General features: G+C 37.3%; 1 protein-coding gene across 4 annotated transcripts in view; it reads right to left on the minus strand.

Moving 5' to 3' along the window:
- Positions 1 to 15,132, minus strand: part of LOC135585412 (187-kDa microtubule-associated protein AIR9-like) — a 33,185-nt gene extending 18,053 nt beyond the window's left edge. For 2 of the 4 annotated variants that reach the window (XM_065166217.1, XM_065166220.1), the window contains exons 1-15: positions 14,975 to 15,132; positions 13,576 to 14,565; positions 13,320 to 13,385; positions 11,076 to 11,141; positions 10,870 to 10,941; positions 10,701 to 10,766; positions 10,526 to 10,588; positions 10,378 to 10,443; positions 9,416 to 9,515; positions 6,596 to 6,697; positions 4,210 to 4,433; positions 3,996 to 4,110; positions 1,817 to 1,937; positions 1,519 to 1,691; positions 412 to 547 (exon numbers count right to left, since the gene is read on the minus strand). In XM_065166217.1, coding sequence (XP_065022289.1) covers positions 412 to 547; positions 1,519 to 1,691; positions 1,817 to 1,937; positions 3,996 to 4,110; positions 4,210 to 4,433; positions 6,596 to 6,697; positions 9,416 to 9,515; positions 10,378 to 10,443; positions 10,526 to 10,588; positions 10,701 to 10,766; positions 10,870 to 10,941; positions 11,076 to 11,141; positions 13,320 to 13,385; positions 13,576 to 14,391 — 2,186 coding nt within the window. In that variant the 5' untranslated portion in view covers positions 14,392 to 14,565; positions 14,975 to 15,132. Of the gene's footprint in view, positions 1 to 411; positions 548 to 1,518; positions 1,692 to 1,816; positions 1,938 to 3,995; positions 4,111 to 4,209; positions 4,434 to 6,595; positions 6,698 to 9,415; positions 9,516 to 10,377; positions 10,444 to 10,525; positions 10,589 to 10,700; positions 10,767 to 10,869; positions 10,942 to 11,075; positions 11,142 to 13,319; positions 13,386 to 13,575; positions 14,597 to 14,943 lie in introns of all 4 variants that reach the window. The other 2 variants (XM_065166219.1, XM_065166218.1) reach the window with 2 other exon arrangements.
- Positions 15,133 to 15,227: the final 95 nt, after the last annotated feature.

Here is a 15,227-nt window from a genome sequence, read left to right on the forward strand (position 1 = left end):
CAACAATTAAGGATACATGAGCATACTGAATAGGACACTGGTATAGCAATACTATAAAACAGCTGATAACCATAACTCAATGACTCATAGCTAAGGCATTTCAGTAGTGATAAGCTTTGAAAGTGACAATGTGTTAACCATATAAAAGGGGTTCTTTTTGCTAACCACAAGGTCAGCATATGACCAAAACCCTAATCTTTTTGTCCGGGGGATTTGATGAATTTCAACTACAGGTTCAAGTAGAAAGAATCAAAGAGAAGTGATTCAGCTCACGTATTCTAGATTATTTTTGTCCAAATTTTTAATGAAGGTAAATTAGTAACATGCAAACTGCCCAACTAAGTAATTTTAATTTTGTTCTTAAAAGAAAAAATTATTAAGTTTAGGGTTCGGCAATAAGTTCAGATATACCTTGAATCTTTACTCTCTCTTAACCACTTGAACCTGCTTGGTCCTTCTTTTCCCCCAAAATATTCTCCAACTCCTTTTATCACGTTTCCTTCAACAGCATCTCCTATAATCTGCACATTATTGACTGAAGGTGCAGCTGAAACAAAGAAAATAGGCCACAAACAGTAAGCAACAACAACAACAACAGTAAGCACTGCAGGAAAATAAGTTAATAAGCAAATGTGTTTACTCCAGGGTTTGCCGTGCTGCGGAATACTGCCCGGTACAGGCAGCAGTACATACTGGTCCGACAGGGGACCAGTACGTGGACCACCCTGTACTAGCGGTCCAGTTAAATTAATAAAATATTCAAAGATATGGTGGGCCCATGTCCAAATCATCATAAAAAAGAAAAAAAAGAGATTAGGGCTCACGAACGCGAGCCCTCTTCTCGCGTAAGGTGCAGCCGGCTTGCCATCATCACTTCGCCTCTGCTGCCACTGCTGTTCCACTGTCGCGTGAGATGCGACCACCTCACAGTTGCCGTTTCCCCACTGCTGCTACTGTCGCTTTGCCGTCGCGTAAGATGGCACTGCCTCGCTGTCACTGCCTCCCAGGTACGCTGCCACCACTCTTTTCCTCCTCTTCTTTCTTCTTCTTCCTCCACTTCTTCCTCTTTTTCCCTCTTCCTTCCTCCTCTGTTCCCCTACCACTCCTTCCATTTCTCTTTATTTTTCTTCATTGCTGACCACTAGTACGCATCGGCATGCCATGTGTCAGAACATCAGTACAGACTGGCATGTACCGTTCCAGCAGTTTGCCGAAACGGTCCGGTACCCAAAAAGGCAAACCTTGGTTTACTCCACTGAAAAACACAACTGCAATAAGAATCAAGTGCATAATAATCATTCCATGTAAGAAAAACATAAGACACAACACTCATGGTATGTTGACCATAAAATTGTGGTTCTTCCATACATCAGGTAACTGAGTTTTCATTGGAAGGAAACCTTTCAAGGATACAAAGAGAAAACCCCTGCAACTATGCATACGTGAGAAATACGTGTGCTCCTACAGATAGCTCAAAGAACAATGACATCAACTCATAATATGTATAGATAGCAATACCTGCTTTTATGAAGTCAGTCATTGCATACTGTGGCTCTCCCTTGACACCTTCTGTAACTGGAGTGTACATGAAAACCAAACTTGAATCAATGTCATCTAAAGTTAGCGTGTACTCCTCAGCTTCAGCTCCAACTATTACAACAGGACTACCATTCCATCTTCGTCTCAACCAGCTGTTAAACAGATTCATGGATGTTAGGCTTTTCACTATAAGGATTGCATTCAGGAAAATATGAGAATGGTAATGTTCTGATGCAACATAGAAAACCAATTTCAAATAATACAGTAGATGACTCACCTTGCCACACATTTACCTGGGGTTCCACCACACCATGCAACCTCAGCAGAACCTCTTATCACATTTCCTTCCACAAGCTCACCATGGACACTCAAATTCAGAACTTTAGGATATCCAGTTCCTGGTCAAGGAATTGTTATTAGAGCATGCGAGCTATTAATAAACTTACGATGTTAGTGGTAGTATCACATATAGGTTCCTTCAGGAACTAGAAATCAGCGATGCAAGATGATTACCTCCTATTAACAACTCTACAAGAACTTCTTACAAAAATAAAGCAACAAAAACTAAAAAAGAAATCTCTACCAATCCAAAATCTGATCATTAGTTTATACTTGTTATCTTATAAATTAATGTAGACATCTTATCATCATCAACTAAGAAAGCAAAACAACAATAGTAATAATTCTCTGTATCCAGCATTCAATACCAGATCTTTGCTAGAAAATTAAGGATACTCCAGGCTCCAGCATGGTAAAATCCACTGCCTGACAAGGGTTGAGCCATGAGATTTAAAAGTGGACTTCAAGAGCCAGATATGAAACACCCCATTTTACTTACATCAATGTCCATTATTATATGTGAGGCTCATCTGTTAAAATATGATTCACTCTTTAGAAGCCCTTCAATAGTATGCTCTCTTAGTGTTGTTCCAAATAAGCTAAAATTCTCAAGGTGATGGTAGTTTCCTTCTGAATCTAATTGTAACTTTTCAAACAACAACGAGAGAAAGAAGACTCATATAATAGGCCAAATGAAAGAAAGACTGCAAACTTACTTTTAACTAAATAGACCAAACCCACATATATACTCCATTTTGACATAGTATGGTAGTACCCAATATATTTATGTAGACTTAAAATCTTAGATATTTTTTGGACCTTGTGTTACAAAATCACATCCAAAGATTTTGTTGTCTCATTCAAAGATGATAACAAACATCAATGAGCAAATCACAAATATTGTTTTCCATTTCAGCTTTGTGCATATGCATAATATTTATTCTCAGATCATTAAACTAAATTACATAGATCATGTTTCCAGTCGATTTCTCCTCAGATCTGCTACACGGGACCACTGCATGAAATGCACCCTGAATATGATTTCTCAATACCGAATCCAACAAGATTTCCATATTCTCAAGAGATCATACAGCTGCTACCGGGGGCCACTGCATGAAAAAACCACTGCATATATTGCATACCAAGTAGGGGCTTGTTGAAACCCTAGCTATGGAAGACTCCCAAGCAGCTATTCACCACAAATTTTGAGGTGACTGATGCCATTCTGTCTCAACTACTACTATATTCCAGAAAAGATGGATGCGATGGACTAATTGGGTGAGTTCAAAGAACTACAGACTCTATAGTATAGAGTACAATGAAGAATGCAATTAACAAAAATCTGGAAATAGAATTCCACTAGTTGACATATGAGAATCAACAAGACCAAGCATACCATACTATTCCCTTATGTGATATTTAACATATTTTGTTAAGCTAAAACTAAAATAAATGTTAAAGCACACTGCAAGCTAGAGGCCCTGATATTCTTGAATAATAAGATCCAGAACTTTGAAGCCGTAAAAGGTTATCTACCCCATCACAGGATGATAATGATGCTGCACTTCCATTAATAAGAGATCCTTGGTAGAAATGTGAAGTAAGAACAACAAGAAGCTGTAACATCCCAAATTTTCTCATAGCAATTTATTAGTCATCATTTGCTCTTGTTATCTGGAAATCCAACTTTCCTGGGCAGTGAAGCAATATCTAATGATTGTGACATATTTTCTTTACATGCACAAAAGTTCGCTTTTCACTCTTGTTCATACTCTCATGATATGATGAAGATTCAAGAAATCGTCTACAAAAAGAGGGAGTATATTCGCAAAAAGAAAAAAACAAAATCCTTTCCCCTATATACAAAGTTTTTGCTTGCAAATAACATCACAATGCATCAGGTTTCAAATGTTATATATCCAGTTGTGCAGAATGCAGATACTTGGTTTTGCAAATTACAAATTCAAAATTTTATTCAATCACATCAAATTATAACCACATATCCTCGATAGTTATTATATACACATGAACAGCAAAAAAACATGAACTTAGACCAACAATATTCTATAACAAACAACAAAAAATATTTAACTAACATGAAATATCAATAGAGATACCTGGGGAAACAAGTGATGATACAGCAAAAACCGAAGGGTACTCAACACCATTCATGATTGGAGTGCACTCAACCTTCAAATATTTGTCAATGTCCGAGTGCTTTGGCCAGTAAACCTTATTAGTGGCAAGCAACAAATGGTTAGCACTTAGCATATCGCAACATCAGGAGAAACAATAAACTCATAGATAAACTCAGATAAGTACAATTTATACCTCGTCTACAGCATCTGCAATAGGTACAAAGCTAGAGAGAGTTCTTTCTCCTATAAGCCATTGGTGCTTAAGGACCAGCTCAGAGTTGCTGCTTAAGTTGACAAAGTTAAAGCGGCAGCGGCAGATATCTTCTTCGAATGGCTGATCAATTGAAGCTTGTTTAAGCATGTATCCAGGAGGAATGTTATCCTTCCATTGCTCAAATAGGAATGAAAATGTTGACTCTGTCCAGAAGATAAACAACTTTTCTAAGAGGGATATTGACAATGTGCAGAAAGACTAAGCGTATACAAAGTATTACAAAGGAGAAACTATGTCAAACAGAAAAGATAAACAAAGAATATTTTGAGACTATGATTTTGGATATATTCAATCAACAGAGAATCTGCTGACTGTACATTGTTACATACGCAAGATAAAAGAGCCTAATAGTAGTAGTTGTTTATGAATTATCATGCAAAAGTCCAACCTTCCTAAACTATCCTAATTTAGTGTTTTCCTTCCTCTTGGATGAAAATATCTTGAATAGACTGTAATTCTTAACCTTGTAATATACATCAAATAGCCTGTCAAAAGTTCTAGTTTGACAACTACTGCAACAACCATGATAAGATATTAAGAATACTCCTCAAAGAAATATGGCTTAACGTTCAGGAATTTCAGCTGAATTGTTTATGCCTGTACAACACAGGAAAACTTGACAGGAGATGGCCAGATTATTCTGGCATTCTTATTAGAACACATCTGGCAGATTGTTAGCAGTAAGGTTTAAGGGTTGAATGAACAAGAAAAAGAAAGGTAGAAGGCTTGAGGACGTAGAAGGATACAGAATGAGCTCCCAGTGGCAAATAAAAACCATCACAGTTGGCCGCGAATACAAGGAGAAGAGGAACAGTGAAACCAAGTTTCTATTTATCATACTATCCATGCATTGGAAAGAAATGCTTAAAGCTGCACTCCATCCGTATGACAACCAGCAAAAGCTCCCCACTGCCTAAACTAACCTCAAGCATGTTGCAGCCACACCAACCCCCTCAAGTTCGAATTCCACCTTATACAATAAATAGAAACCTCTTCACCATATAAAAATATATTAAAGTTGATCCTGAGATCAATGTCAAGAGCCTCAAGAAAGCTATCATCGACATCAAGACCAGGTGACAAAGTGAAAAGGCAGGTGAGTAAAATGAAAAATGCAAAGGATTTAGAGTTGGACAAGAGCAAGAATAAAAGAAAGCCCAATGATTTGAAGTCAACCAATACTGTGATAGACATTGAGTCACATGGTCCCGAATTCCCAATGTTTCATCAGACAACAGAAGCTTAAGTTATCATGTGATGATCGAAGCTCCAAGACATGTGGCTGTCCTTTTAGCAGGACAGCCAGGAATAAATCATTAGAGAAAAGTGATAAAATTACACACCAAAAGTTGTGATACCAGATATAGAGACCTCCCATGCTTTTAAATCTGCTGATTTTGGAATGAATTTGTCGACTATAACAAATTGTCACATACTGGGCAAAAAATCAAGCTTTAATGAGCAATGCTAAAATTATCCATCATATATTGCCCAGTATTCTTGAGCCTCCCTGACGTTTTTCTGTTAAGCAATCATATAAATCATTACAGAAAGGTGCTAAAATTAAACACCAAAAGTTGTGATACCAGATATAGAGACCACCCATGCTTTTAAATCTGCTGCTTTTGGAATTAATTTGTCGACTATAACAAATTGTCACATACTAGGCAGAAAATCAAGCTTTAATGAGCAATGCTAAAATTATCCATCATATATTGCCCAGTATTCTTGAGCCTCCCTGATCTTTTTCAGTTAAGCAATCATATAAATCATTACAGAAAAGTGCTAAAATTACACACCAAAAGTTGTGATACCAGATATAGAGACCACCCATGCTTTTAATCTGCTGCTTTTGGAATTAATTTGTCGACTATAACAAATTGTCACATACCAGGCAGAAAATCAAGCTTTAATGAGCAATGCTAAAATTATCCATCACATATTGCACAATATTCTTGAGCCTCCCTGATGTTTTTCGGTTAAGCAACCAGATGCAGTTTAGTTAACCCTTCCACATACACAGCCTTCACATAAAGTAGTACCCCAGTACCCCTAAAAACAAATGCCTAAAGATCATAATACATGTAATATCAACCAAAGGACATGTTAGAACACAAGAAAATCACAAGAGCTAGTACCATAAATATTGAAATTAAGCTAATTTAGATGAAATGTTAGGAAAAAAGGTGCAGTGTCACTAAGTTTCCCAAGTCAATAAAGGTGAGAGAATCTTCAAAAGGCCTAGAATGGATAACATTTCCATATTAGATTATCATAATAAAATATAGAACCGAATAAGGCATACCTTCAGCAATCTCCGAACGGCAAAATTCCCATCCATCCTTAATGCACAAAGCTGTATGTGCTGGGTATAGCTTTGCAATTTCTAGTTCTTCAGGAGAAATATCTGCATTGTTAAATTGAATTGAGAGAAGAGATCAAGCAAATCTAACAAAAAAGCAATTTTCGTCACACAATTAAGGATAATTTACTTCAATGTTATCAAAATCAGACAGGACCGGCTAGGATGTCAGGGAAAATCAGGAACCAACCCTGGTCAATCAATTCTGTATTGGAAATGCATGTGAACCAGGTTTAGCTGCTTGAGCCACCCAGTTTTTTAGCCAATTGATCCATAGAATATCAGGCCGGTTTTGGTATAAATGGCAAAAGACTTGAATTACCCTTGTTATAAATTTCAAATAGGACTTTGGAGATGGTAAATAAATAAATTACAATATTAAGAAGAAAAAAAAGTTCATTGAAATCAGTCCAAATGTCTGATATATTCATCCCCTTTTGTCTTATCTTAACTGCCTCTACTTGTGCCCCGTCACTCCTCCCTATTTTCCTTTTGCGCATGACCGCACCCCACCACCTCCTATTTTGCTACCACCCCCCTCTCTATCTCTGCATTACCTCCTCTCCTCTTTCCCTCCAACCCACCACACTTTCCCTTGCAGGATACAACACCACTTGCTGCTTGGCTTCACAAAACCATTGCCTGTCATATAGTGATTTAAATAGGTTCTCTAGCGCTCACCTAGGCACTCGGGTGAGGTGAGGCCTGAGTACTTAATATGAGGACCAGGCAGCATGCTTCAATGAGGCACCGCCTAGGCGCTAACCCAAGCCTAGGCGTCGGGCGCTTCGAGCAAGCGCTCAGTTCATATAAGGCAACCGGGCGCCTAGGCGATTCGGTTTAATAGCAATTAGTTGGTTCAATTGAACCAACTAATGCAGTTCCTTACCTTAAAAGCTACCCTTCATGCGCAACCCCGACTCCCCGAGCCAACCCTAGCGTGTGTTTTCTCTCCCGCTACCTCCACCGCTGACGCTTTCTCCCGTTGCCTCCGCCGCAGACACAGCGAACCAAGTCTTCCTCTGTTGCCAACCAAGTCTTTCTCCCACTGCTTTCGTTGCTGTCTGCTGCCACTGTTCGGTTGTTGTCCGCTGATGTTCGTTGTTGTTGTCTGTTGTCTGTTGTTGTCCACACGCCACTGCCACTGCTGTCATTCGCAGTGCTGTCGCGGCTATCTTAAATTGATCATCTGCTGATGCTGCTTCTCACTGCTACTTCTCTTCCAACTATTCACTATTGGTTTCACTCGATGACATTTTTTATCCCTTTTATTTAAATAATTATATTTATTAATTATATTATATATTATATATTTTAATATTTTAGAGTGTCTTGCTTCGCTCGGGCAAGCGCCTCGGGCATTTTGAGACCTTGATGCCTTTTGACGCATAGCGCTTTTTAAATCACTACTGTCATATGCATCTCTAAGATAGAAAGTCAAGGCCTTGCTACACCATTGTTGCCTCAACATTCAACATCACCAAACCCACATTTGGAATTTCAGCTAGCCACCTTCACTGCCTCCGCACACCAGGGCGTCCTCAACCATTGGCAAGGCCAAGCCTTTACTAGTTGCAATTTTAATTATCAGTTGGACTAGTATGTACCAACAAATATTTACCAGTTCAACCAACTACCAGTACAGAAACATATTGCTTAACCCCAGTACAGAATCATTCTTTGTTAACTTATTTTTATTATTCATTTAATGATACGTGACAGATGATATCAGTATACCAACCAATATACCGAGATCTTACTAATCCGATAAGTTATTTGAACCAGTAGAACACCAGTAATAAAAATTTTGGCACCACCATCTCCCACTTTTTCTCGGTTAGCTATTTATTATATCATTATCCTAATAAGCACTTTTCAATTAATCAACATAAGCAAAAAAATGTTTCTAATATGTTTATTAGCAATAATTTTTGTTTTAATTATTTATGGATTATGAGAGTACTTAAGGTGATTATCACAAGCTAATTTAATTGTTTAGATGATATAATGACTAATTTGTTTATTTATGTGATTAACAATTTCTTTATCAAATGTCATGATAATGCCGTATAATAGTTGGAACACAACAATAAATGCATTCTATGTATGCTTATTTGTTAGTATTACTCCTCAAAAAAAATTATTTTATTTTGTTAGATACCTCTTAATAGACTTGTGAACAAATTGATGACCATCAGTAATCAGTGACCCTGTGACTTGTCCAAGTTGATGAGGTAGCATTAATCAATTTCTACTCATACTCATTTTCGATTGGTCATGGTTCAGAAAATGCATAACTATATCATGATCTATCATGCATCAACAAGTGGGTCTTTCCAAGCAAATGTGCTAAAAGGGCAGTTAATAGCCATAGTCCAGATCTTTTACAGAAGTCAGCTTCTGAAGGTTAATAACTGATTATTCTGGAACTCCTGGAACTCCAAAAATTATCCCACAGATTACCACAAGATCAGGCAAGATAATGATGAAATTAATCATACAAACTGCATCATACGTTAGGTTGCACCGAAGATGAAAACATATATTTACCAAGAAAACTAATGAACAAGCATAGCATGTCAAACTCAATGATATCAGGGAAAAGACAAATAAAATAGAAATAATATGAAATGAAATAACTTGCAGCAAGTAATTAGATTAAGATAGGAGTAGTGAGAAAGGAATTTCTAGCAAATTTTACAAGATAGAGAAAAGACTTTAAAACCTATGTCACATTAGAATATCAAAGAACTTGGAAGATACCACGGTTGTTGAACTTCTTAATTGTAGGACCAATAAGTAGTATCAAAGCTGCTTCTAAGTGAGGCATCTCTAGTATAGGATTCTCCTCGACACGCAGATGCTGCACATGTAACATTCAGAAAATTCACATAAGTCTCTCTTAATGATGTGTCAAAGAAAAGTGTTTCCAGAGTGTAATGCAGCAAATGAAAGGTTACTCATTTTAAGGATTGATGCCGTAAGACAAATAACAACCTAGAAACAATTCTATATTGCTAAACAAGGTACCAGACAATATGATAACTTGAAATTTTCAAAAAATAACACCAAATACTGCATTAAGATCCATTCAGATGTGATCGCCTATTCAACCATATTAGAAATTAACAATATTGAATGTAACAGAAGAAATGCAACAAATATGTTACCTTCATGCACTTTTTGTAAACCATTCTTCAAAGATAATTATCATTCATCATGATAGTAATTTTCTTAAAGAATCGATGAAACTCTTACTATAGAGGACAGTTAGAATTACGTCACCCATGAACTGAATTTTTTATTCTTCACAAATCTGGTAAATCATTTACATCCCAAAGGCTCCAAGGTTTTCCTAGAAAAATTGTACTTAAGTTAACTAGCTTTTCTCAAGGATATATCTTTCTCATAAAGTCATATACAAGTTTCATATAGAATCCCACAACCTGCATTAATAACATGTAATATCAAAGACAAGTAGAAAACTATGTCAATGTAAAATCTATTCAGATGAAATAGATGAACCTTTCTTAAATTTCAAATAGAGAATAAAACTGAGCATCTCTAATGCTAAAGCTCAAAGTTTGCACAAACAAAAGCATAAAAACTTTACATAAGAAGTCAAAATAAAAGCTTAAAAAATTCTCTCTTTTTTTTTCTGTTCTGCCAATGCAGGAAAGACTAGAAGAAACCATAAGTTTGATAAATGGGTAGGATAACCTGACCTCCAGAAGTGGTAAATGTGGAAAGCCCTTCAAAGTTGATATCTTATTTTTGCTAGCTGCCAATACCTGGATGAGTACCAAAACAAAGAACAGTGACTGAATAAAAAAAATAAAGAGAAAAAAAGTTAATAAATTAAAATTAGCTGACCTGAAGCCGTGGTTGACTAGCCATGGTAAGTGACTTTAACTTGTTCTGAGCAACTGAGAGAAACTGGAAGAGAAGAAGTTCGACGTAGATTTGTGAGAAATAATAATAGTACGCATGATTAAAAGAGAATACATTATCCAGTCTAAGATTGTGATAAATGATGATTACAGCATACCTCCAAATTTGGAAGTTGAGGAAGAGTAGCAAGCGATGTTATTTGATTTCCAGCAAGATAAAGTTGCTAAAGTAATAAGGAACAAATCATTCTTAGTTGCATATTTAGGCAAAGAACCTCCATACAGAGGTATGCAAGTAAAAGACAACTTAAAAGACCATTTACATACCTGAAGTCCTTTGCAATTTCCAAGAGGCTCAAAACCCGGTCCTTCAAAATCATTAAAACTAAGGTCAAGCACCTTCAAGATAAAGTTTACCCACTCATCAATATACCATTGGGATGTTTGGTCAAAAGAAAATACTTGAAAGTAACCCCTGTTATTTTATAAAATGGGATGATAAATGCTGGCAAAAATATATCAAGAAACCATACCTTCAACCTTTTTAAAATCTCAATGCCCTCTACGGATGATAGAAGGTTATCCCTGAGATAAACAAACTATAAAGTAGAAATATTACTACATGTAGAAGCAGTCATTCTTCAGAGAGCATTTATAATGTATACTTTGTTCTGTATGTTTGAGATGAACACAAAAGAAACAAAGTAATACCTCATATATGGTGCAAGAAAGAAGTACTCTCACAACATTTAATCAAAAAGTACAAACAAAGAAAGATGTTAACATGAATTATGCAGTCATTAATTAGCCTAGCAACAGAAAGCTGAAATTAACAGAATCGCACTAACAGGTAAAGATATTATTATCTCGTAACAGTTATTTTCACCAGAAATCTGTGTCAACTCTCAAGCATGTTTAATGTAACCCAGTTAATAATGTCAGCAATTCTTATGTTTACATATTCAACTAGTCTATCAGGTTCGTTATACCATGGCATACCGCTCGATATGGCCGGTATATATGTATCGGTCCGATAGGAGACCGATATAGGCAGTACATAGTGGTTTGTCGGTACACTCCACCGTATCATGTGTCGATGTGTCAGTACGTATATGTATCATATCGGTACAGTCGATTGGTACACCGGTACGGATCGATAGGGCGAATCATAGGCTACCTATGAAGTGCATACAATCACAGCTAGCTCATTAAACTCATCAGTCACCGTATACTCTATTGCCAATAGCATACCGAGTTTCAGCCAAGACCAGATCTTAATAATCATTATAAGTAACGAACAAGTGTAGAGCTTCAATATGACACCTCAGACACCTTGCACCACAGGCACATTTTACATGTTTCAAAATGTAATTACTAGAGATAGCCTACAGTAATGGAAAGTCCCCAACAAGTGCAACCTTCTCCCATTTACCACATTTCTTATGCAATTATGCAAATTTACATCTTTACATAACATACTAATTCCATACCCCATAAGATTGCCCTTTTCTTAAGGACTGCTTAAGATTACCATCAAATACATATGAAAAAAATCTATCACAAAAATTATTTGTTTTGAGCCCTCTAAAATTTTTGACTTAGTAGACCATGGGAAACAGGCTAATCAAAATAACAAATGTGGTACCACTGAGACTTCTACATCATTGCAAAATCTTTAACTCTGACCTTATATGTAATTCATAAGAATGAATCTGTATTATCAGCCATGACACTAACAAAAGAAAGCATTAAAACTTTCCATCATGCAAAAGATCCTATGATGTATTTCCTTCTTAGATCTAGTACTTAAGCAATAAGAAGTCACGTCAATCTTACTAAAGAAATCTTAACATAACCTCAAGCACATTGTGTACATTGTAACACAACCTTATCACAAGCAACCCAAATCAATGGATTTATCTCTAGAACCCTCCAAACCATCCAGTCAGTGGTCGACGATAATTTGACATGCTTGTAGCCTAGCATAGAGATATAGAGGTACCATTAAAGAAGTAGAAGCTGCAATAGTGCAACACATTCTCTCTTGTCCTCCTTTATCTCTCTGCCACGTATTCTTCTTTTCTCATTCCATGAATCTTTTATGACATATAGTCAGAGGCCTATATAAGGGTGCCATGATGATAACAACATTTTCATCACAACTCCCACAGGTGAATTAGATCAATCTTTATGTAAGTAGGAAAGCATGATATTTTATAGTAGACATCCACCTTATTAGGTATGTGCAGGTGACCTCTATATTCATTTCCTCCGTTTCTTTCAAAATAAAGTTACCGATGTTTTATTCATATACCAAATTCATTGGAAAAACTAAGAATTTAGTCAAGTGAGCTTCTATATCTTCAAACAGAACTTTGAGAAAAGACCATAGTAATAGTTTGACCACATACAAATTAACTTTATGTAGGGTTTTATGCTCTCCATCATGCTGATGAACGATGGTCTTGGAACTTCAAACAATAGTCCATTGTACCACGCAGCGATTTACCAGAACCAACCCCCAAGTTAAAATAACACAAAATGATGAATAGGTTACTATTTAAGTTGCTTGATCATTGTTAATGGTTGGAACTGGAAAATAAATACATGAATCAAAATTGTCGGTAGCTTTCTTTTATATTTGTTCACTGATTTCATGTCATTACGTCGACAAGATTACAGGCCCAAACCAGATAACTATCATTCTTCACTCAAAGAGCATTATTTGCCTATGTAAATGAACCAAAATTGCTAACTGATCCAAAATGCACACTTACCTCTAGATTTGGTGACAAAGTCAAGGCACTAAGGCTGCGAACTCTGTGTCCTCTTAAATCAAGCCGCTGAAAATGCATTAAAAACAGCAAAAGAAGCAGTGGTTTAAACGATGAATGTTCTTCCTAAAGCTGCATTGACTAATTGAATTCAGGTTTTTCTCTACTATTGGTAATATAATCAAATAGAAGAAACTTGAAAGAAAAAGAACTCAATTCTAAATGAGATTCCATATTAAGCGTGAGCTTCATCACTTACCAGTTCATCACCAGCCTTGACATCGACCTGTGGAAGCATCATGAAGCGAGAATCACGACTCTCAGAAGATGAAGTCTTCTTCCGGCCTGATAAAGACGAACTCCTATCAACAGATGAAGACGTTGACCTCATTTTAGAGCTACTCAGAATTGAAGGTGAGCGCCCCGATGGAGAAGATACATTGTTAGTGACTCTTCTGAGACTACCGCGGCCATTGGGATCATCCACTGAAGATGAGGTAATCCTTCTTGAGGAAGAAGCTGAAAGTGATGGTGATGATGGTTTGATGGACGGCTTCCTTGTCAAGTCTGCCTTGGTACTGTCAGACTTGGATAATAACCTTGACATGGGAGTTGACTTTAATGTCTCTGAACGTTTTACGGAGGCAGGTATTTTCGAGCTAACAGAAGGCAGTGATGAACGTCTGCTCTCAAGGCTGCTGCTTCTCTTTCCAGGATCAGAAAGCGAAGGAGCGATCTTTTTAGCCTCAGCTGGAGTTCCATTTTCCTTTCGTTTTGTAGCAGAAGATGGCTGTTTCAGTGCCATGCCCCCAGTGCTACTTCTCCTCGGCAATGCATTTGAGTTCACAGCGGTTTTGGTTAAAGTAGACTTAGACCTGTTGGCAATCTTATCTGCTGGACCAGCTCCTTCTGTTCGTTTCTTGGACGAAGCAATCGGTGTTATTTCGCTAGGTTTTACCATTTTCGATGATTTTTTTGAAACTCCAACGGAAGCATCCGTCGATTTCTCTGAGGACGTCGATAACTGAACCTTTTTGGCCGGATCCTCGCTATCGTTCTCCAAAACTGACTCCATTTCAGCAGAAAACTTGTAGCTTATGTGTTTGGATCCAAACCCAGCCAGCTCGATCACGCAAAAATACCTTTTCGAGTCCTTCGGCACACGAATTTAAAGTGAATGAGTTGGGCCTAGTGCGGACAACTAACGAAGTCGACACGCATGTTCTCCAAACAAACTCCTCGAGGAACACTGCGAAATTAAGAAAAAAGAAATCGAATTGCTGTTGGTCGTTAGATCATTTCCATAGTGATCCTACATAGAACAGGGATTACTCTTCCATTCATGTAAAAACCAGCTAGATGCAAGAAAAGCCAGGTACCGATCTCACACACATCGACAAACTCAAAGAAGAAAGAAAACGTTCCAATCTTGGCACTAAATCCAGGATAAATGCAGACAAACCCACCAAAAACCCAAAACCACAGGAAAAACACATCAAATCCTAAGCAAGACCAAAACTTTTCGCAACCTACGGAAATGCAGGTCCTAGAAGGGAAGGTCCGCGCCCTACATCGATCTCTACGGTAAAAGAAACAACAACGAACCCAAATTAGAAGAAGAACCTACCGCAGGATCGAACCAGTGGGCGGGATCTCACCTCAAACGCGGGTGACCGTGGCACCAGAACAAACCCTACTCGTCTTTGACAAATGTAGTCCGCGAGTACGATCTCTGTGAGTGAGCGACTGTGAGAGATAGAGAGAAACAGATACGAGCGGAAGCATCGAAAAGTAATCAAACGATAAAAGAAAAGAATAAAGATATTAAAAAGGAGCGATTGATGGCTTTCGTTGGATGCGCGTACAAAATTGGAAAAAGAAAAGAAGCGAGAGGAGTTCATTTGACCAAAT

This window comes from Musa acuminata, chromosome BXJ3-9, assembly GCF_036884655.1.
Source record: "Musa acuminata AAA Group cultivar baxijiao chromosome BXJ3-9, Cavendish_Baxijiao_AAA, whole genome shotgun sequence".
Lineage (NCBI taxonomy): Eukaryota > Viridiplantae > Streptophyta > Magnoliopsida > Zingiberales > Musaceae > Musa > Musa acuminata.